The sequence below is a fragment of the Paramisgurnus dabryanus genome, chromosome 2 (genome assembly GCF_030506205.2).
Source record: "Paramisgurnus dabryanus chromosome 2, PD_genome_1.1, whole genome shotgun sequence".
Classification (NCBI taxonomy): domain Eukaryota; kingdom Metazoa; phylum Chordata; class Actinopteri; order Cypriniformes; family Cobitidae; genus Paramisgurnus; species Paramisgurnus dabryanus.
The window spans coordinates 2,600,497-2,625,395 of record NC_133338.1 but is presented as its reverse complement, the minus strand read 5'-3'; the positions used below and the strand labels follow the sequence as shown (position 1 = coordinate 2,625,395).

At 36.8% G+C, this 24,899-nt stretch overlaps 1 protein-coding gene across 2 annotated transcripts in view; it reads left to right on the top strand.

Annotated features, from left to right (window-relative positions):
- The window catches only part of LOC135783446 (phospholipid-transporting ATPase ABCA1-like), a 165,262-nt gene that overhangs the window by 35,879 nt on the left and 104,484 nt on the right, over nucleotides 1-24,899 (top strand). For both annotated transcript variants that reach the window (XM_073811797.1, XM_065294172.2), the window contains exons 5-11: nucleotides 1,450-1,577; nucleotides 4,709-4,836; nucleotides 5,321-5,515; nucleotides 9,558-9,644; nucleotides 10,765-10,972; nucleotides 16,110-16,249; nucleotides 18,207-18,323. In XM_073811797.1, coding sequence (XP_073667898.1) covers nucleotides 1,450-1,577; nucleotides 4,709-4,836; nucleotides 5,321-5,515; nucleotides 9,558-9,644; nucleotides 10,765-10,972; nucleotides 16,110-16,249; nucleotides 18,207-18,323 — 1,003 coding nt within the window. The remainder of the gene's footprint in view (nucleotides 1-1,449; nucleotides 1,578-4,708; nucleotides 4,837-5,320; nucleotides 5,516-9,557; nucleotides 9,645-10,764; nucleotides 10,973-16,109; nucleotides 16,250-18,206; nucleotides 18,324-24,899) is intronic.

Here is a 24,899-nt window from a genome sequence, read left to right as displayed (position 1 = left end):
CAAATGAGCTGATAATGCAAACACTGATCACCATAATGGTGGTTTGTTAAAATTGAAACTTAATCGTGCTGCCAATTCTCTCTCTCTCTCTCTCTCTCTGCATTAAATGGCAGTTCTGTGGTTGGATTAAATACCGCAGATTAAGGGGCGGTATTATTTAAGGTAGTACCGATACATAAATTTATATCTAGTGATACGATGCATTGATGCCACGCATAAAATATCGATATGAGGTAACTTTATTTTAACACTTTTCACATCCTTATTCCTTGACGTAACGTATTGTGACATTTTTGCCAATGCGCACATGTTTTTTTTATTTTTGTCTGCTAGCATTAGCAAGTGAATGCGAAAGAGAGAAAACACAAGCTTGTGTTTAGCACTGCAGGTGATATTACCCATGCAAAACGCAATGTCCTCTCTCTTGAACATTTTGATCAGTTGATTTTTTTTTAAGAAAAATCTCTCAAGAGAGACGACTGCAGAACTTAGATCTGAAGTTGTGTTACAGATCAAATGCTTAAGTTTAACAGATTTATTTTTTATATTAATTTATTTAAAAAAAAAAAAAAATTCTACAACTACCTGAGTGATTGCACATTTTGGCAGAAAATACTGAAAGATTTCATAAGATTGATTTTTTGTGATATTTTTCCTGTCATTATTTATTTTTCTGGATTTAAAAGTGTATTTTTTGTTAGTTTGTTGTTATAAATGTTCCAGTTGGGACAGAGATTGTTCCATTTTCAGAGACTTTAATTAAATGTTCATGTTATATATTTTGGTTGCATTTGTAAGTTATTAAAAGCTTAACTAGACATGCAATAAATTTATTGAATCTAATCGTAATTGCATTGAAGAAGTGTTTGATGTATCCCTATATACCGCACAGTTGGCGTAGAAAATCGATATTGAATCACACCATGAGGAACTGTCCGATTTACCCCCTAGTATTATTTTAACAAGACCTCCTTTTCATATCATGTGGATATGAAAGTGGACACAAATTTCAATGACCTATTTTTTACATGCTTGCAGAGAATGGTTTACCAAAACTAAGTTACTTGGTTTTCACATGTTCTAGGTTGATAGAAGCACTTGGTGACCCAATTATAGCACATGGCAAAAGTCAGATTTTCAGATATTAAAATAATATACGAGTACCTGAAAGAAACACCTATACGTTGCCGCTCCCAAGTATAAGGGGCTTTCCTTGGCATTAATGTTTTGATAATACTCATTTGTCTCCGTTGGATAAAAATAATGTCTGCGCTGGATGTGATATAAGTAAACTTACAGACATCAGTCGATGTGATGTTTGGAATGACTTATTGCGAGAAGAAAAACTACGTTTCATTCCCATTATATTAAAAAAAAACGCTGTCATTTCGCAATAGTCTTTTGTCGACATTTAGAAAATAGTGAAACATGTTGTTTATGTTTGATTAGAGTCTCAAAGATTTTGATTGAGGTTCAGTCACTCCTGGCAGACCCCACCCTCTTCAACAGCATCAAACTACTGGCTGGAGACATCAGCCAATGGGCTTCACTCCTGCAGAATGCCAATCCAAACAGTGGTAAATATCTCACAAAACACAATCAAACTGTTACCACCATTATAATGTTTAATAAATGGATAAAGGTGTTTGATCTATTACAAAGTTTAAATGATTATCATTATTTCACAATGGTTTCAGACATGCGCTTGTAATCAGTTGTTGTGTATGTGTAGAAATCCTTGTTGAAGTCCTTTCTGCTAATTAAAGTTCATTCCCCGCTATTTATCCACAATGACCCACCCTTACCGCAGACAGACGATGCCTCTTCAGGGTCGGCTGACAGCGGCGCCCGTGCGATTTACAGCCGTGCTTTTCATTCGACGGGGCGGGTCGTATATCTGGCTGGTTTGCCGTTGTTTGTTGGTACCGTTTAGTCTAATGATATTCAGATTTGAGAGGAAACTCATTTGCAAATAGGCTGAGGTGCGTCGTGTTGTCGGGACACGGTCACAGACGAAAGCGCATTTGCATTCCGGGGTCTTGAACTTGTATTATACAAGATTAAATTCATCAGGAGATCTAAGGGGAAGTAATTAACTCACACCGCTGCCAGATACTCCGAGACGAAGGGTCGTCGCGACGCTCGAAGAAACGGCCAATCGGCACGAGCTCGAAACGAAACGGCCAATCGGAGCGCAGGGAGCGTGAGGTGACTCGACGGCAGGGGGATGATGGAAGTGTAAGGTGACGACTTCAATCTCTCTCAAACAGAGCTTGGCGTGTGTGAATATTCAGTAATTCTTCAGTGTCTGAATGGATTGCCGATGTGACATCAGACAGATTCAGGTGTAATTAGAGCTCTTTACATCCAAACCGGGTCAGGTTTCCATACTCAAACAAATTTAAGAATTCACAGGAATGAAAACACTTTTCTCTGGGGGGCAGCGAGACCTTCATCAGGGCCGGGATCTGCAAACACGCAAGCCTTCATGTCCTTAATTGGCTTTCATAGTATGTGTGTGTGTGTGTGTGTGAGGTTTGTAGTCGGATGAGGACGAAGACGTGTGTTTCATTATAGCTAAATGAGTCTTTAACAGGCTAACACATGTTTAATAAGCCTCATACTCTCCATCATTGGCGTATGCGCGGCCACTTACCACACTAAAGCGTGACACGCCACAACTTCTTATACAATTTGAGATGTGAAACCCACCGGAGTGGCTCATGGAAATTTCATGTCACGATATCAAGGTTGGTTGGTAGGACTTCACAGTGCCAAAGATTATTTGTATATAAGGGTTGGATTTCCTTAATGCCTAAAGTGTGATTCATATAAAACAATCAGTTACAATCTCATGCATTTCCAACAAAAGTTGATAATTACATTAGACATAACACAATCTTATGGAAATTTATGGTATTTCACGAGGTGCCTCATTCATAACACAGTCATACATTTTTATACGATTCAGTTTCGCTCCGAGAATTTGGGTTAGTGGTGGGGTTACATTATTGTTTTTTTATAAAAATCAAAACAATTTGTACGATTTACTTTGTAGAAATTCATACGAATTGGCCAACCTGTAAAATATTTACAAATTCCTGTAGATCAGGCTGGACATAACCTCAAGAGATCGATATTAAACCCAAGTTTGATCATGTAATGTTCAAGTTGAAGATGTAAACCAGGGATTCACAAAGTGTGGTACGCGCACCCCCAGGGGTACGAGGGCTGCCACAGGGGGTGTGCGAGAGGAAAAATTTAACGGTGGTCTGTTTCTTTAAGGGGGATTTTCCATACAACAAATGAATAAAAAAACATGAACAGTAAACATTTCCTTTGATATCGCTTTTATTTTAAATAAAACACTATAATTTATTAGTTTTTGATAGAAGGGTAGAAGACAGCTACTGAGCTGAGCATAGCTGGGTCTGGTCTGCGTAAATATTTTTCACAATGTCGGACGTAGCTTAGCCCAACGTAGGACTTAAACCCAACTTTTTAGCATCCCTGGTTATTTGCACATGATTAAATATGAGTCTTTATGGCAAAAAACAAAGCTTTTTTGCTATTTTTTTTAAGTGGGGATTCGGGGTGCGCCAACCCGGTTGGAAGATAGAAGGGGGTGCGCAGGAAAAAAGTTTGGGAACCGCTTATGTAAACCATATACTTTAAAAATGGCTGAGTTATAAAGGTATTTAACCCATAATGGGTAAATTTCGGACAGAACACACAGCTGGGCTCAAAGTGACCCAATGCTGGTTTGCTATTAACCCAACTGTTGGGTTATTATAACCGATGGTTGCTTAACAACAACCCGACATTGGGTAATTTTTTATCCCAGCATGTTTTCTGTCCAATATTTACCCTTATGGGTTAAATATAATTCAGACATTTTAAGTGTGTAGGTGCCAATTTCTTCATCCACCGGTGGATGCTCGACACAACGTATGCAACGCTTAGGTTGCTTAGCAACATCAGACGCTACGGGAGCGCCCAAGGAGGAAGAAAGCATGTGGTTGCATGTTTTGTACGGTTTTTAGACACGAAATGTGAAGCGTCCCTTATTTAGCTTATTCATCAAACCATTGTAGATATAACATATCATGGGGTCCACCAATTAATTTTTTTAAACATTCTTGATTAAAATTAATGGAATGTATCTGACATTTTTCCATGGGTGGTCAGACATTTTGGTATGGACTTTCAAGGGATTGGCAGCTATGATGTAAACATCCAAAACTTCTGAGAGTTGCTCTCCATGTGGACAGACAGATTGATAAAGTGTTTTAATCTTGTGACATCACCCTGTCTTGCCGAACTCACAAGCGAGAGGAATTTTTTAATGTCATGTGTTTTAAACTGCTTACTCGTTCACTACATAGTGCATGGCAGATAGTTCAGTATGTAAGTGACTAGTGCAGGGGTCTCCAATGTGGTGAAACTCAAAAAGTTTAACAAAAAAGTTTTGAGTATATTATCAAAAAGTAGCTCCCCAGATTGTTTTATCCATTGTGGTAGCCCTTGCTAACAAAAAGGTTGGAGACCCCTGGACTAGTGCATTCAGACACATCTTGCACACATGGTGTTACACGTGCATCCTGAAATCCAGACAATTTTTAATGGAAAGTCCATTATTGCTATAATAAACTGACCAAACTCTAGACGTCAATGTTTCCTGGTAAACTCTTTTTTCTCTGTCTCTCAGGTCAATCCATTCCACTGCGCAGTTTGCTGAGAAACAACGAGACGTTCACAGAATATCTGATGAGCAGCTTGAATGTGTCGAACACAACAGCAGCAAACCTGATGAGAGTGAACGTTCGACTCGGACAGGTACGTCATCTGCCGAGAGACAGAAAGAGAAGGAGACACCGTTTGTTTTAGTGCCGGCTGTGAACGAATCAATATCCTGTAATGAAAAAGCTTCTGAGAGTCCAAACGTGTCTGCAGGAACTTAACGACACAATCTCATGGCGATACGAAAGTTTTTTACGAGGTGGCTAATTTGTATTAATTCGGACAACCACATTCATATATTTTTGTGCGAATTGCTTTTGTCTGTGCGATGTTGGGGTTAGGGTCAGGGTTATGGGTAGGGTTTCATTATTACTTTTTATGATAATTATATTTTTTGTACGATTCACTTTGAAGTAGCCAACTCATAATATACCTACAAATTCTTGTGAGATCAGACTGAACTTCACACACATGATATACACACAAAATATTTAAACACAAACCTTAAGACCTAGGGGAAGATGATGATGTAATGTCACAGTTCATGAGTTTAAAACCGTTTCTCTCTGTCTGTCTTCAGATATCGACGCTGTCAGGTGGAGGTGATTTACGCTCGGTGCTCTGCAACTCATCTGTTGACCAAATCCTGGAGTTTAGTTCTCCCAATCAAAAAGAGCAGTTCAACAACATCACATGCTCTTTAACAGACAATCAGTTTCGACAAACAACGCAGGCTTTCATGCAGAACCTCGACAACATGAAACTATTAACCGCTGTGAGTAAATGTCTATACAGTTATTATGAAACAAAACCTTCATGTATGTAATTGTTTTCACTAATTAATTGTGCAGCCATTGATGACTTAAAACATTCTTAAACTTGGATTTTGAATTAATCAAAACATATTATTAATACAAATGGCTATGTTGACATGCACAACATTTTGTCAATTAAAATTTCACTTCATTGCCGAAAGTTTTGGGACACCCCTCCAGATCATTGAATTCAGGTGAAAGGAACTCTTAATGCTTCATCATACCAAGACATTTTGGACAATTTCATGCTCCCAATTTTGTGGAAACAGTTTGGGAATGGTCTCTTCCCGTCCATAAAGACATGGATACGTAAGTTTGGTGTGGAGGAACTTGACTGGCTTGCACACCCCGAGTCCTGACCTCACCCCAATAAAAGATCTTTGGGATTAATTACAGCGGAGACTACGAGCGAGGTCTTTTTGCCCAATATCAGTGTCTGACCTTAGAAGAGTGGTCAAAAATTTCCATAAACACACTCCTAAACCGTAAAGAAGTCTTCCAAGAAGAGTTCAAACTGTTATAGCTACCAAGGGTGGGCCAAATCCATATTAAACCCAATTGATTAAGAATGGGATGTCATTCAGGTTCATCTGCATATAAAGGCTCAAAACATTTGGCAATACAGTGTACATTCTATATAATCCAAACTAAACATCTGTGCAAGCGCACAGCCAGGGTTGCCAGATTTTCATATCAAAACCATCCCAGTGGACATTCAAAACTAGCCCAAATGCATCCCAAAAAGACTATTCACAGCCAACAACTAATCAATAAAATCCTTTCATCTTTAACCCGCAGAAAATTGTAAACTTGCTGAAACAGCTTAAAAGTACCCCAAATCTGAAGTCTGCCAAAAAGCAGAGGACTTGGCAACGAAGCGCACAGCATCTCTCATGGAGTTACGCTTTATCTTTAGATAAATGTACAAAGTCAAAGTTGTATATTTCAGATACAGTACAGGCAAAGAAAACACACTTTTCTAAAGGCACAATGCTATTTTATTGCTTAATGTAATGTTATGAAAGACATGAACCCTGCAGAATACAGCGCGTGATCCTATTACCTTAAATATTCGTGTTGCCATTGCCTTCCTATTGCATGTTTCTGTGACGAGAATCATGTGATACGTAAATAAGAGTTAAATATAACACGTGAACTTAAGCACAAGTGGTAACACTTTACTTAAAGGGGTGTTCGTAAGACACCATCATAATCATGACATTTAATTTTAGGTAAATCAAATGCAGTAAAACATAATTTTATCCATCTTTATTATTATTATTATTATTGGATGATTGATTCTATTTATTAAACACACTGAGGAAACTTAAAAAAACACCATGAATTGAAGATTTTTTATGATGCTGTAATAAAACTACTTGACAGAATATTGACACTCAATGACATGTTAATAGGGCTGGGTATCGATTCAGATGTTCCAGATCGATTCAATTTCGATTCACAAGCTATCAGATCAATACGATTCTCTATTCAATTCCGATTCTCTGAACTATTTTTAGACTCGATTTAACTCAATATAGATTTAATACAAATACTATATTTATAAAAAAAGAACAGTGAACATAAATTTACAAGGATAATTAATAAAATGAAATTTAGAGCCACAAACCTGTATATTAAACTCTTTTATTCTAGATACACTTGTGTACATTAAAACAGAACCCATTTCTAATTTTCAAATGTATACAATTATGTTAAATACAATACAATTTTGATGCAAGATGAAAAATGTATGCTAAAAAGAGTCAGACAGTCTGACTAGTAATTCAATTAACATTAATCTTACCTTCAATGTTTGCGTAAATAAATATGAAAAAAAAATTGATTTGTGGCCTTTGAGAATCGATTTTGAACCGACCACGTAAAAAACACGATTAATCGAATAATCTATTTTTTGCCCAGCCCTACATTTTAATGACAAATGATATTTGTACCACTGTAGTTGAGGTCAAGAAAAATATTCATGACGTTGTTATAAAACTATTTGACAGAATATTAACACTTAATTTTAATAACAAATTCAATTTGTATTACTGGTAAAAAGTGGTTAGATGTCAAGTAATGTCAAGTTGTCATGACAAATAAATCTCAAACAATCTCATCTTTGCATTAAAAAATAAAAAATGAAAGCTGTCATAAACGTGCATAGATTCTCCTTCATGTTAATGACATGGTCATGTCTTGATTTTAAAGGTGTTATGTCAAAGTTATGTGACTTTACCACCTCTTTCAATACGATCCAAATTTGAATCCAATCGACCTCAATCATATTGTTTACGATGTTTACATTAAAGGCATTTTAATCTGATTGAGCCATCAATACCATTACAAACAGATTATTTGTTTGCATGTAAACGCACCTAGTGTAGTGCTGTAGTTACGCTGAATTCATGTATTTTTATAAAATGTCATAAAACTCGGGCCCCCCGTGCACCATCTTACGCCCCCCTCACCTCTGTTTGGGAACCACTGAGAATCTTTTTAAAGTCAAGTCCCAAAACAGGAGTTGCAGCTTTGTATTCATCTGAGCCACATAATGCGGGAAAGATTTAAAGTGTCAGGCTGGGTTTGGTATTTTATGACCTCATTCATTGGACACAGGTGAACTGTGAGGATTTGTATTCTCTCTCTGTGTTCATTCTCCCGAGTGTCTGCTTTTCAATGATGATTTTGCAGTAATGCAAAATGTTTAAGGTGCACATGTTCTGTTTAAAACCGTATCTGCTGTTTTGAACTCTAAAACACTTAACCTCGTAACACTGTTTTCTCCCTGAAAATGTAATTTTTATTCTCTCCGAGAGAAAGCACTCGGCAGCCCTTGTGAAATAAAGCCATTACAAGAAATGAAGCTACACTAAAGGATCCTCAGAGGATTGAGGCACAGAGATCGGGGTTCAGTCCACGTTAAAATTTTAAGCTTCCTATCTTTGATAAAAACTGACCTGATAATAAAAAAATATGTAAAAAAGTGCATATTTACATCCAGAATTAACATCTAATCTTAAGTAACGTGTATGCCTCCGCATGTTTTCTAATTACATACAACTACATAATTTGCAATTAATCAATGTAATGCTGAATATGATTATCCAAACAGAAAATGAATGAACTCTCTTTAACTCGGTTTCGTGCATGCTCAGCGTTCATAGTGAGAGAATGCGCATAATCTAAGGCGACCTCTGTAATGCATTGGGTTTTATTATAGTAATAAAAGTCAGTTATTCAATTCAGTGCGTAAAATTGTCTTTTTTAATTCGTGCATCGATGCATTTTTAAACCCTTAATTGTTACTTTGCTTTTTATGCTTCATCACATCACCCTGCGTTATTTGTCAGCACATAGTATTACTGTATTGTCCCATGGTATGCATTTGGTACGACTATCATCATGCATTTATGGGACATGTGCTTAATTCGAGATTTAAAAATAAATATTATGTATTATGCATGACTTAAACACATGTATGTTCATGCACTTTAAACCCACTCCTCAAACAAATCGAGGAAAACAGCCTGCCGATGGCTTATTTCACTGCACATTTAACACAGCGTGTGCCTTGTGATGGTGCAGATGTCAACAGTAAAATTGGGAGCAGAATAAACGCACAACAAACTGAGTAAAGAGAAGCGATTTGCCATGTAATCCCATCTGCGCGCGCACACACACAGACACACACTTTTCCCTCTACAGTGTGCTAAAGTAATGATGATTGAGCGTATGAAGGTCAGATAGATAGATGTGGAGATAGCGCTGGCCGAGAGGACATGGAATGAGCTTTATTAAGGTTGTTTTAACTGCATGACATTCTGACTCAGGAAGAATAAGCCCAGAGAAATTAATGACCTTTATAGATTTAACTGCTCTTAGCTTCACTTCAGTTATATGGTCTTAATCTTTGGCTCCATGAAGCAGTGCCCGTGTAAAACACTATTAAGCTCAGCAGAAATTGCTAATACTGAAAATGATTTCTTTCTGCTCCAGCTTCCATTAGCGCTGGGTTTGGACCGACTGGAGGCGAGCGCGCTCATGACTCAAACCAGCGCTCACATCGCTCCTCTGATGATGGGGGTGAGTTCACTCGTACTCTTCATACTCCTACTTTTAACACAAGTTTGAAAAGCATTTTGGTTTAAAAAGTGATGTTTTGATAAACTATCTTCTAACTTAAAATAAAGCCCTAAGCACATCACATGTTGGGTTGTATTTATTAATTAGTAAATGCATTAACTAACAATACTTGATGTATAATGTACCATATTACAGCTGTCATCTCAGTTTAAATTGGTTTGATGTGTAAACTATTGTTAAATGAGACTGAACATGTTTGTGATTTGATTATTGAGCTGATATTTTGATCTGTGATGCCTTGAAAGACATTTTACAGTTTGGTTTTAGCCAGCTTACCCATTGTGCGAACAGATGGATTTATATTGCACAGACGCTGTGAATTAGACACACTTTGCATTCATTAATAACTTCAGATGATTATTTCTTAAGGGGTTGCCAAATATAAAGTTTAGGTGGTCTCTTGGATCTCAATTAATTTGGATTGGTGATTTATTCATTAATAATGCAGTGTTTGACATGCGGGTTTGTATATTTTAATAAAACTGGTTTGCTCTGGTGGGGCTGCGGACAGCAAAGCAACTACATGGATGTAGTGTAAATGCATAGTTTGTGTGACAGAATAAACAAGCTTATCAACTTTAAACTATTTAAAGAAAATGCTTTTAGATATTTGAAAGTGGTTGAGTAAAATACATTTTTGTTTATTTTTATTATTACAAATTACACCACCGATATGTATACACTGTAAAAAATACTTTGCTGCCTTAAAAATTTTTGTTGAATCAACTCGGATTTACAAGTCATTTCAATTACTATTATTTATCTTGACTAGAGATTAGTTGTTATAACTACAGGTGAGTTGTGTTATAACTTATAAAATTAAGTTGATTTTTCTCAACTATATTTTATAAGTTGTGACAACTCATCTCTGTTGACATGACATGAAAAATTTTAAGGCAGCAAAGTATTTTTTACAGTGTAGTGTGTTGCCGATCTGGGACCTGAAAGAAACCAGTTTAGAATTAAAACTTATTTTTTATTTAGAATTAAATTACTATTTTTTATAGTTCTTAATGTGGTTATTGTTTTTTTAATATGTTTCCTTTCTTGTCCCACACAGATGTCTAGTTTCCAGACGTCAGCACTGCTGAATGTTGCAGACGGTTTAAACTTCAAGTCCGATCCGTTCGGCAGCATCAATTTGCTGATGTGTGGATCAGGCTTTAATTCAACATCCAGCAACACCAGCAGATCCGCGGTCAACACAACTCAACCGAGCACAAGTGCGGCAACAACAGAAAACTTCAACACGACCAACACAAACAGCAGTAAGATCTCATTCTGAATCCAACTTTCAGAGGCGTCGAGTTTAAAGACAAAACCAAACATGTTCAACACAGCTTTAAAGGTGCAGTGTGTACATTTTATGAGAATCTCTTAAGAGAAATGCATAACTATATTTTCATTGGTGTACATACATACCTTACATAATGAACTGTATTGTTTTTATTACCTTAGAATGATCCGTTTTTATCTACATACACCACGTCTCCTTGCATGGAGATCTCCGGCATGTTTCTACAGTAGCCCTTAATGGACAAAATGCTCTACATGGTCCTTATGTTGTCTCAGATGATGATGTGTTTGTCCTGTGGTGACCACCGTAGCTTCTCTATGCTTTTCGAAAGTAAAGGGTGAGCGGTGAACTCAGCCGTTGGTTGCAATTCACCATCTCACCACTAGATGCTGCTAAAATCTACACACTGCACCTTTAATGTGACACAAAGTGACACAAAGATGAAATGAAGAGTTTGTTCCAAAACGCAATAAATCCATTTTGACCAATTTCGGTAAAAACGTGTTTTCTATACCAGGAAAGTGACAAGATGAAAACCACTATTTTCTAGGGATGCACCGATAGGATTTTTTTGGGCCGATACGATACCGATTTAAACACTTCTATACAATACTATACAGTTGGTCTATTAGCTAGTTTATTTCTGCATCAAATAGGATTGGATCTAATAAACATTTAACTGACCAACATAATAAGAGAGGCACAAATTAAGCTAAAACAAATATAATAAGACAGCATGACAACCTTCAAAGGTGGTTTTTGCTATTCAGCATTTATTTTATTTTATTAACAACATTAACTCATTTTTTTTTTTTACATCTAATGGATTTCTTTATGCAGTTAATTTATAAACAATCGGTATCGGCCTTTCTCGTGCTATTGCCGATATGCCGATGGTTTCAAATTCATCAAAAATCGGCCGATAATTATCAGCGGCCGATACATCGGTGCATCACTACTATTTTCTGTTACACACTTTCACATAGCATCTTTAGGTTATAATAACAATAAAAATTGAAATCCATAATTTGATTTTCAAAGATTAATTATAAAAACTGATAATTTTTCTGCTAAATGCTATAAATCCATGACAAGTTTTTTTCTTCAAAGTGCTATAAATCTATTGAATTCATATATAAATGTGCATTCATCTTTGCCATATGATATTCATTTAGTTGAACAGTGGTATACACTGATTAAACATTAATAGCATTAATCAAAACACTTACTTTGTCATATCATATTAAGAACACTGTCATTGCGAGGTCGTTGCTGAACTTTTTTGACAGCGATCAGCTGTAAAATGTTTTAGTCATGCTTGATTTTCATTTGAAGTAAAATACTTTGAGTAAAATAATGTAAAGTTTTTCATAAGATCCCCTGAGGTCAATGTGTTAGCATGACAGAAGCTTCATGCTGTAGGGAGAACAAGCAACAGCCAGCATTTTCCCGTCTCCCGAGTGCCTCTCACATAAATTATGAGATGTTGATGGCTTACGTTTCTTCCCCGCCACGGAAAACCACCACAGGTTTATCAATGCCAATATCAATTAATTTGTTTGTTTGATGATCACTAAGTACAAGATGAGGAAAACTAGGATTCTGTTTGTATTCAATGCGCGCCATTGTTGTTTACAGTGCGTGCGCTGTGATTGGTTAAGCAGATTTATTGCATTCTGCAGAAAAGAAGGACTGGCGTTTGTTGGGTTTATAACACAGTGGCTATTGGATTTTTTGTGTAAAATTAAGAATTTACTTTTTAATACTGACCTGGCAGTAACTACTTTTTTAAAAATGCCGTTTATCACATGTTCAAACTTTTCAAATAATGAAGAGTATGGCTTGATTTTATTCTTAGGATTTGGTTGAATGGTTATACATGGTCTATGATATTACCGGTGCATTTGACTCAAGCGTGGAGAAGAAATGTTGTTTTGAAATCGCTTGATAAAAGCTTGCATTACGATGAAAGATTATAAAAAATCTATATTTTTCCTTTAGAAAAAAAAAAAAAAAAACGTTTTAAAGCAGAGCAAGACCTTGAGCTTTCTTTAACCACTTTATGCATGTATGTGAACACCGATGCTTTGAGCCGGTTTCACGTGTCATTGTGCTTGATTTCATTCATCCAGTAGTCATTTCTGACAGGTTTGCTCGAGGTTCACGTCAGTGCAGGTCACAGATGATGCGGTTTGTGTGTTTGTTTCCAGTGTCTGTTGTGTTTGTTATGAGTAAAATATCAGAGGTTCATCTGTTGGGTTGTTTTGTTAATTATCTTCTCTTTGAAACTCCAGTAAACAGGATTGACTGTTTCTCTCAGAATGATGCTGAGCCCTGCTGTGGCTTTCCTCTCTTCTGACACCACAAATCACAAAAACCCTGTTCCCCTTTTCAGTTAATGGCTTTCAGGCCCTGTTTGCATGCTAATGGGTCTCTCTCTCTCTTTCTGAATTCCCATTTCTGGGATCGTACACAAGTGTCTGTGGGAATCATGTGTCAGTCTTGAGAGCACGAGCGTTCATCTGTGGTAATGCAGATAACTAAACCTCCTGCCTCTTCATATTATCATTTCAGTCATATTCATTGAAATACTGTCCCTTTGAATTACCCTGTGGTAATCGTTCAGTGTCTATATCAAAGTACCACAGTATAACCATCATCAGACGATATAGTCACCACAGCCGTAGTATTCCTCAAACAAGTTTAGCGATTATTTAGCAATGAACATGAGTGGTGTTTGTTTGGAGTTTGTAATGGCATCAGTGTGTTTATGTCCGAGTGATTTCTGTTCATCATGAGGTTTTGAGCAGATCTGATTTCATTCGAGTCCAACGCAGCGGTTTGTGATCTGTCCCGGTTGGGCACGAGAGTGAAGGGGGTGATTTGTCTTCCTGTGATGCGTTTATTTTATTCTGCGTTTATTTTTAGAAGGTTCTGCTCCGATCAATTTCTGCGACGAACAGACGAATGAAATAGTAAAGAAACAAGAACTTTATTTACATTGACCTGATCATTAAATCACCGCATTAAATCAGGTAACCCATAAAAACACGGTCCATTCTGAACTGAGGTCTGCGGCTCTGCGCCAGGTTTAAAGTGAAACGTAAGGTCTTGTGTACTGGGACATAGTGTCAGATGATAGTGAGATCATTGCTGCTGCACATTGAGGTGATTTATATTCGATCTGTACTGTGGGAATGCAAGTTTAAGGGTTAGCTTTGAGTCTCAATTCATAGTCTCCTATGTCATACTGTGAAAGAGGTACAAAGACGGACGTTTTCCTGCTTTTGCATCCAAACATGGCCTACGATAGTTTTCTGACATTGTCAGAAAATCAGCTTGATCAACGCACAGTGTGTTTGCTGCTACAACCTGCGTACCGGTTTTTGTTTACCACCAGCGTGTGCTGAAGCCTCCGTGTCACCATTGTACAGTCTACATGCTTGTCATATTTAAGTATAAATGATCCATGTCCAGGGTTTCCTGCAGAAAATTAGTTAGTTATGGTGGTTGGTCTGGGGGGCGTGGCAATCAAAGGGGCAGGGTGTACGCATCATGATGAAAATTTTAATATTTTTATTAAAAACACTCAAATAAAACTTAATTTTGAAGAAACTATGACGGAAAATGAACACATACTAGATTATTAATGAATTAAATGTTTTTACCTCTAACGGGAATAGCTGGGTGATGAAGTGAAACTAAAGGGTTAATAAACACAAACTGAAGCAGATGTTGTAGAACGTCTGGCAAACGATGATAGATAGCGTAAAAATTTTAAAAACTGATTATTTCCCACTATTAATTACATTATCTTAAAGGAGTGTAACTACTGTAGCATGTAAATAATGCACATAAATAACATGAGCAAGAGTGCTCAACAATTCTATCTAATCAACAGGCACGTGCAACCTAGCTAGCAGGTTGCTCAAGCAACAAAATCACCAGCTAACTTACTTTAAATTGGCAAGAACTATAGACTAATACGATATCAGGCTTAAATAAACCCAAAACATAAGTCCACTTACAGTTCTCACAGACATGCGTTTTATCAACTGGCTATCCTCCAGACAGTGACGGATCATTTCAGCCGTGTGGCGCACGTGCACGCTCGCGGTGTGAAGCGCGTCCATGCTATTCTCCGAGATGTACTTGACGGCCTTTTGTGCAGCAATTATTATTTTTATTTTTTTGGCGACCTAGTTAAGGCGGTAGGGTTTCCCAGCTTAGGTGGGCCACCCGAAATGCAAAGTGCTGCGGGAAATGCTGATGTTGCACAGTGTTATAAGGTGAAGATCTTGTAGGAGTGCAAAAATCCTGCAGTATATTTCGGGCTTAAAACACTTTTGTATAATATACTTATCGATTACTACTTTACATTTTCAAAAATTATTTTTTAATTTTTTACTTTACACCACGTCATGATTTTGAGAAAACATGCACAATAAATTATAAATTATAAATAGTAATAGACACAAATATTTACAGTACAATACCGTATATGGTAATACTGACATTTGGAAATCTACACTATTCAACATTTTAAGTAAAGTTCATCACAAGAAGGCGTTTTGTTCACGTTTATGAAAGGCTTTTATTTGATTTGCTTTGTCATTGCGCTGTTATTTGGGAAATAATGAGTGCATGCAGAATATTTAACATTGCTTTTTTAAAAGCAAGTGACGTTCTTGCCAGCGCATTACTTTTTTTGTGTAAAGCTGTTAGAAAGTGCAAGTTGCATCACAAGATAAGGTAATGTTGCAGCACAGCGTTATGTGTAATTTAATTTAATAGTAACTTAATGCATTAGGGATAAATATTTTTTATGTTAGTTCCAGAAAGTCCCGGGTGGGCTTGTGGTCTGCCGACAGTTTGAGAATCTTTTCATTTGTTAAATATTCACAAAATCCCTATAAAGGGTGATCAACAGTTATGACTTCTGAAATTAAATCAAAATTAAATAAAAATGACCAGATAAGAGGTTTCTCTTCGACAGCTTAAAAATTTTACATAAATGTACTGTATAATGTTATCTTATTTTTTTTAAATGTGTTTGTGTCCAGCTATGATTTTCATCTCATTTGACTGCTCTTCTTCTTTGTTTTTAGGTGATTTCTGTAAGAATCTGACAGACACACTACAGAGTTCATCCGCCATGCGTTTGTTCTGGAGTACCTTCCGTCCGTTCCTGCAGGGGAAAATCCTTTACACTCCTAACACAACTGTTACACAGGAAATCATTAAAGAGGTACACAAACACGCACATACACAGAGGAGGTTACTGGACTTTTGTTAAAACATGGTCTTAATTAAATTGCATAAGATGTGAATTAAGGTAATAATGAGAATAAATGTCTGCAAAACCAGCACAGAAATAAATGTGAACACACAGAAGAAGAAAAGTTTGAAGTCTAAAAAATGCTGGGTGAACAATTCAAGCATTATGGATGTGACGTTTACAGTCGAAAATGTTCAGAGAATGCATTTTTTATCAGTAATTGAAGCATCGGTTTATAATTTCCTAAACCACTGGTGGTAGAGTCCAGACATCAAAAAAGTTCAGTCTATACTCATGTTTTCTATTTTAGATGATATACAAAAAGTGATTGGGAGACAACATACTTTGTAGAAATTCTGTGAATTAAAATGCACAAACCATAAGCAATAATACCCAACAAATGGAGAAGGGATGGCTCTTCAAAGAACATTTAATATTTATTTTAATGAAAAGTTTATGCACTTGAGAAAGAAACAACATTATGGATGTGACATTTCAATTCTGAAATTTGCACTCAACTATAAAAATTATTTTTTTAAATGCTTTAAAAAATTTAACTGAGACTTTGCATGGTATTTAACCCACCAAATATTAACATCTGAGATATCAGTGCTATGCCAAACTTTACTTTTCAAGATATTTCACAGGATATTTTCAAACCAGCATTGCCTCAAAAAGAGAAAACCCAGCCATTGGGTTAAATTTCATCCAGAAAACATTTATATTTGACCCCAGCATTAGTTATGTTTTCATACACAAAACTTTGTCAATCCTATTAATTTTTTCTGATTTCAGGTAACGACAGTACAGTTTACATGCACCCTAAACATTTCAACCTGATTAAAATGTTTGTTTACATGTACATTCATATAACCCGAACCAAACATCTGCGCAAGCGCACAGCCAGGGTTGCCAGATTCACGTATCAAAACCAACCCAATAGACATTCAAAACTAGTGCTGTGCAAAAATATCGATGCAACTATTGTGATATTTTTTCCACGATAGTGTATTAATATTTCGATCTCTAGTATCGATATTTAGAAAAAATCCAATCCATCTGTGTGCGTCAAATGACCTCCTCTGCAGCTGCGTAATTGTCGCTATATCCAGTTGTCTGTCACATAAAGCCATTCGGCCAATGTCTCAGACGTTAGCAGGAGTGAGAAAATTACAGAAAATGCTAAAACGGCAGCTTTCAACGTTGACGTTTGGAAGTACTTTGGCTTAAAAAAAGTAAAAAAAAACAATTAAGCTCTATTGCAATGTATCGCAACATGCAACGTATTGTATCGTACCGTGATACATTGGATCACGGGCATGTATTGTGATATGTATCGTATCGTGAAGCCCCTGCTAATACCCAGCCCTATTTAAAACTAGCCCAAAAGCATCCTATTGACAGCCCATATACCAAAAACTAGTGATCAAAATTCTTTCATCTTGAAATTTGCATCCGATCGACCTCAATCGTATTAAGGTGTTTACATGAAGACTTTTCAATATAATTTCAATTACAAACAGATTATTTGCTTGCATATTAAAACAACCGGTTAAATTACAACCAAACAGGTTGGGTTCGCCCTTTTTTAATCCAATGCTGGATTGAAAATATCCCAGCATTTTATAGTGTATGTTGTGTCTGGGGCTTCATTGACATTTCATATTAGATAAGCATTGCATGTTGTAACTTGTTTGCATTCTTGTCAAGTCTTAATTCAGATCTCTATATAACTTCAGTTACATCAGCATCTGAAGGGAAAACAGAAACATTTCAAATATTGATTCATGACTTCAACAGCAGTATAAAATAATTTATGTAGTCCCTCCCAAGTGCTCCATTCATGTACTGTATTATCTCAGGTTTGAAGGCAATGTACAGAGAAGTCTTGGGCATCCTCATGGATTTAATGTAATTCTTTCATCAGGCCAACCGTACGTTTGACGCTCTGGCTAAAGTGGGCGATTTGGCGGATTTGTGGCTGCAAAACCAAGCAGAGATCTGGGATTTTTTCGACAACAGCACTCAGATCAACACGTTGAGGGTGAGTTTTATTTTTCTATACCTTTTACATCAAACAACCCCAGCGGTTAATATTCACTATTTCATCAGGATTTCGCTGACAGATACCCAGGTCATTTCTTGCGTTTTGAATGTAATTCGATGTCCATTATTGTTATGGATGAGTCACCTCTGTCAAGAATGGAAAAAAGTCTCTCTCTCATGAACGAGGATTGACGCAAAAGGTATTAAAAATTCACAGGTGTGTGTGCACGAGAGAGTTTACGGCCCCTCCTCTGCGATGGGCCGCATGAAAGGAGAAGGTAATTATGGGTAAGTGCAGGATCATTTTCACCAACAGCAGGAGAGGGATTAACCAGCCGCACACCTTCAGACAATCCCTCCATCACTTCATTACCCTCCTCACTCGCTCGCTCTATCTATTACTTTAAATGAGCTCAGATATAGAGACGAGGATAGACGAGTGTGGATGAAGGGATGGAGTGAAAAAGAAATGATCTGTGCTTTGACCTCGACCTTTACACAGAAGTTCAGGTCTATTTCTCATCGACTGAACCGAAACAGCTATACAGGCATTATTTTAAGAAATCATAGGTACCCTATCAATGCTCCTCTATGTTCCTCGCTTTAGATTACTAGCCGGGATTGTTAGTTTCACGCACACGTCAACAACAATGACTTTCTTTCTGCGTATTTTTTTCATTATGAAGACAAATACTAATGCTGCTCTGTGCCTGTTGTGGAAATCCCAAATACAGCGAAAAGCCAAACGCCGACGTGTTTACAGCACCTTCCAGAGGCACACACAACTTGATGAATTTCCAGCGGTACTTGAAGATGACCAGCATGATCTTATTACAATTCATACTTATTTTACGAGTTGGCTTATTCATATTAATTGGTACAAAGTGAATTGTAAAAAAAAAAAAACGATTATCTTAAAAAAAAAAAAACGCAAAAGCAAATCGTACAAAAATATACAAATGTGGTCATATGAATTCAAATGAAGTAGCCAACTCATAATATACGTACGAATTGCCATGAAATAGCGTTGGGATGACGTGTACCCAGTATGAACCGAAAACGTTAACGCATCATGCAAATTTTCAGCTTAAGTTGAAATTTTTCTACTTGCGCAGAAGACGCATTTGAGGTAAATGCCCTGCCCAGTTCATTCGCATCACTATTGCGTCTTTGCATTGATTTTGTATGAAATCTATTTCTTTTTTCGCCAGTGAGTGTTCGGCACAACACCACACTGCGCTTAGGTTGCATATCAACAGCAGACGCGAGTGCCCAAGCGCTTTAGAAAGCCGCAGCAGTCGCATTTCTTTGTGCGTTTTTTAATGTGAAACATAATTTCCAAAGAGGCGTCACCAACTGATCTTTTTTTAAGATATGAAGGCTTCGAGTGTTGGTCTTTGCTCGGGTTTAAACGAAAAGGAAAAGTTTAAATCACTTAAAACAGATGCAATAGCTGATTCGAACGAGTCATGTTCCATGGCGGCATCCATCTGTGTAATGTATAAAATCTGCTCCTCCGTCGCTGCGCTGTCGTCATCGTGTAAAGCCCCCCCCAACGTTTCTGATTAGTGCCGCGATTTCTCTGCATTAGAAATGGGCTTAAATGGCCTCTTTGCCAGACTACTTGCTGAGCAAATCTAAATTTGCTGGAAGTTGTCTGGGTTTTCCCAGGCTATGTGAAATGTGACGCGCCACTTATTTAGCTTATTCATCACAATTCCATCAGGACGGCTCCTAAATTTCAAAAGCGTTTTAATTAAAATTAACTCATTCCCCGCCATTTATCTCATCAACTTGTTCCTGATGAGTTTTTATGGTAATCTGCAATACCACGATTATCCCCATGATTATCCAATTTATAAAAAAAACTGAAGCAAAAAATTATTTATTGATTTTACATTCCGTGTATGTTTTGATAATCGTTCTGAATCTGATCTCTAACAAAATTCCTTTGCAAAAATGCAATCATCTCAGCTTTTTGCTAAAAATGCCCATATTTAAAGTCGCCATAAAACGGAAATATAAATTGCCTAATTTTTCCCGTGGTGACGTGTATCCGAGTAAAACCGGCCTCCGAAATGAAATAAGGCAGGGCTGGATTTGAATTTGTCCATTAAGATCTGATTGGATCATTTGAAGTAGGGTCGTGTTGCTAATTGCTAATTGCTAATCGCGGCGATATTCTCCCGGACCCCGCCCACCTGCCATACATTATGACCAGAAGTAAAGAGAGATCGTTTTTAGGAGGGGAGGAGATTTGCATTTTTGATTAAAGATTATGAGGGCACTAGGGGTGACCCCGAGTAGTCAAAGATTCGATGCATCGATAGGAGAAGCCTGATTCGACTACCAATCTCATAGTCGAATCGTTGCAGATGTGTTATGAAATGAGGATCATTCAATTTTGGCCGTATATGGGTGCACACATTATCTGATTTCACATATAACAGCTTTCTCACAATATATTAATATACTGCATATTATGATAATGCTGCAAATAATATGTGAAGTAGCAGCTTCCAATAAATATTTTTAAAATGCGTTAATAAACCGGGCTTCACGTGCATAAGGTCTCTATGTTAATAAAGCCTTGCCTCTTTGTTTCGACATTTAAAAGACAAAGCTGGCAAATTAAAGTATGACTTTCGTTCTTTTAATAATTTCTATATTTTATTTTATTTATAAATCACTTTGGGTTATCTGATTTAACTATTTGGCTTGTGTTTTGTTTCCGTGCACTTGAGGCATTTTGCATATTTGTTCTGCACTTTGTTACTTCTGACCTTATTTTATTAAAAAAATTATATACGTAAATTCTGATCTAATTTAAGTATGTACATTTTGGATAGTTTTTCGTTGTATCGATGTTGCGCTATTGCGTGCTGGCCATGCTTGCGCATGTAATTTAGCCGAACGGGTTGCTCTGCGTCTCATATTTAGGAGTTCATCAAACTAAACATTAAAAAACGGATGTTTTTCTACGAGTATAAGTTTTTAAAATGTATTTAAAACACATAGTGGTTATATTGTCTATCTTAAAGTTAAACTACAAAACAGGTAAGCCGTTTTTTTTTTTTTTTTCGGTGATGAAACGGAAACTAGTATCTGCACCGAACCTATTTCTATTTCTATTTCTAATCTATTTCTGCCTGACACGAATGTCTTTCTTGTGATTTAATATTATGGTCAGTCGGTGTTCACTTTCAAATGATAGCAAAGAGATTCCTGAAATAAATAATATCATCCGGTCTTTCTGTATCTAAAGTGAATATAGAGATGATCAAAGTCAAAGCAAGCAAGCAGGTATTTCTGTGCTAAACAATAACGCGTATAAAATCATTAATTTCAGTGTTTTTCTTGTTATAAATTTAAGTTTAATGAATTGTATATAAAGATTAGTTTTTATCATTTACAGTCACAATCACAAATTATTTTTCATTTCTCATTTGTCGGTTTTTTTTGGTCATGACTGCTTTGACGCGCTATCTCGTAATTAAATAAAAACACTGAATTGTAGCCGGAGTTTCCAAGGCAGGATCGCCTTGTTATTTTTTTAGTTATCAAAATGTATTTTTGTGTGATGTTCTGTAGATCGTGGCTTTAAAATGTTATGAAGAATAATTAAACAAATGTTGCCTTACATTTTACCTTAAAAAATATATATATAAATGCATCGTCAGTTTTGTCTTCGTTTATTACTTAAAAAAAGTTTTGGTCACTTTATCAGACAGTTGTTTATGTGTGCTGCTTGTGAAAGAAAATAAAAGTTACCAATTTGTACCTGGTCTGGCCCCCTCCCAACCCATGCACACAAGCATAGATGATTCGACTATCGGTCGACTATGGAAAGATTCGAAAGTTCTGATTCGAATATGTAAATCCTTAGTCGAGGACACCCCTAGAGGGCACATACATTTTTTTAAATGAATGAAGCTCACAGATAAATCATTTGTAAAAAATACCACAATATTACAAAACAAATTACAGTTTTTTATTTTACTTTCTTTGCGACTTTAAGGGTTTATAAACAAAGAAAAAATTAAGATAGGATGAAACATTTTTTTCTCGTTTTGTTTATTGTTTGTTTGAAAGCAGAGTGTCTGTTCTTTCATTTGATAAATTTGTATGTTTATATATTTATAGAAGAAATTTTTCCTGGAAGTCATTTTGTGAAACTTGTAAAAATCACAAAAAAGCTGGCGGGCAACTTAAAAAAAAAGTTGGTGGGGAATGAGTTAATTGAGCATATTTGTTGTTTTTCTGTGGGCCATTTGAGGGGGTACCCACGGGATCAGCGCCTTTGGTGTAGTGTAGTTATGACCATGGTAGATAGAAAGGTATCCCAGAATGCACTTTAAGTTTAATTAAAAACCTTTAAAATTGACCTATTGTACCCAATATGTCTGTGATACATTTTATTCACATCAAAAGTTTTGGCATGCTTCATTTGAGGAGCGCTTACAGCATTTCAAATCTGTCACTTCTGGGTCACGGTTCATATCTGTTTTTTCATAAACATAATTTTTTTTTTTTTAGAAGGTGTTTTTTTGAGGTTCAGTCCCACGTCTGTATGTCGTCTTTCTCCTTGATGTATTGACGGATGCACGTTTAATGAAAACCACACATACTGTATATTTACAAAACATTGCATTTATCTTGTTAACGTTTTTTGTGGATCTTCTCTGTATTAAACATCTGTTGTGAGTTTAGATTTAGTTTGGATGTTAACAGTCTGCTGTGTGTGTAATGTAGAGTCAGATTCTCAGTCTATGGAGTATAATAATGGATTTAAACGGGTTGCTTGGCTCATAGCCACTCTTGTCTGATATCTGAATGAATTGGATTTTTGCTGTCATGTGCTTTGGCACAATAATTTAGATTTAATAGCTGTAATATTTTATTGTGTCTTCCATTAGCAACCGTGCCCTAATGTGTTCATTTCATATTTCTTAAATTGAAAAAGCTTTTTTTATTTTACAAGCAGAGCTTTGTGTTTTAGTGGCAACAGTGTGTCAATGCTCTGTAAATGAATGATTATTAAATAAATGAAAAGTGTAGATACATTACAGTAGTGGATATAGACCAACATCACTACATTACTTAAGACTGGATGATGCTGGTCTGTCCACTCTCTGTCTGTCTACAATCTGTCTTACTGTCCTCCTCTGTCTGTCTGTCTGTCTGTCTACAATCTGTCTGTCTGTCTGTTTGTCTGCAATCTGTTTCTCCTATGTCTGTCTGTCTACAATCGGTCTGTCTGTCAGTCAGTCAGTGTGTCTGTCTGTGTGTCTGCAATCTGTCTGTCTCTCTACAATCTGTCTGTCTACAATCTGTTTCTCCTCTGTCTTTCTGTCTGTCTGTCTACAATCAGTCTGTCTGTCTACAATCTGTCTGTCTGTCAGTCAGTCAGTCAGTCAGTGTGTCTGTCTGTGTATCTGCAATCTGTCTGTCTCTCTACAATCTGTCTGTCTACAATCTGTTTCTCCTCTGTCTTTCTGTCTGTCTGTCTGTCTACAATCGGTCTGTCTGTCTACAATCTGTCTGTCTGTCAGTCAGTCAGTGTGTCTGTCTGTGTGTCTGCAATCTGTCTGTCTCTCTACAATCTGTCTGTCTACAATTTTGTATCTCCTCTGTCTGTCTGTCTGTCTACAATTTTGTATCTCCTCTGTCTGTCTGTCTACAATCTGTCTGTCGGTCTGTCTGCAGTCTGTCTGTCTGTCTGTCTACTGTCTATCTGTGTGTCAGTCAGTCAGTCTGTCTGCAGTCTGTCTGTCTGTCTGTCTGTCTGTCTACAATTTTGTATCTCCTCTGTCTGTCTGTCTGTCTGTCTACAATATGTCTGTCTGTCTGTCTATAATCTGTTTCTCCTCTGTCTGTCCGTCTGTCTGTCTGTCTGTCCTCCTCTGTCTGTCTGTCTGTCTGTCTACAATCTGTTTCTCGTCTGTCTGTCTGTCTGTCTGTCTACAATCTGTGTTACTGTCATCCTCTGTCTGTCTGTCTGTCTGTCTGTCTGCAATCTGTTTCTCCTATGTCTGTCTGCAATCTGTTTCTCCTCTGTCTGTCTGTCTACAATCTGTCTGTCGGTATGTCTACAGTCTAGAGCTGTAATCGGGCCTTAAAAGTTAGGCCCGAAATGTCCGGAGCCCGACAGAATGCAGCCCGAACCCGAACGTACATTTAGATTGACAGCTTTTTAAAAGCCCGAACCCGTTTACAGCCCGACATTATTTAAATGTGCGCACACACACAGCTTTTGTCAAGAATGAGAAATTTACACAGGTTTTAACATTATTTATTCATGACTAATAATCTACACGCCACTTGGAAGTTGAAACAAAGAAATAAGTAATCTGTAACATTGTAACATCTCATTCTAAATAGGCTTATGCAATACACTATAAATATGCCAATAAAATTACTATTTCTTAACGAATTAAATTAAGATAATACATTCTGAATTAAGATGGGTATTTGGCAATAACGAAATTAAGAGGCAGGCTCCGCGGGATTTGCGTCGGCACTTCTCTCCATTACTGCCACCATTAGTCTATATCCTCTGTCTAAATTATGTAAG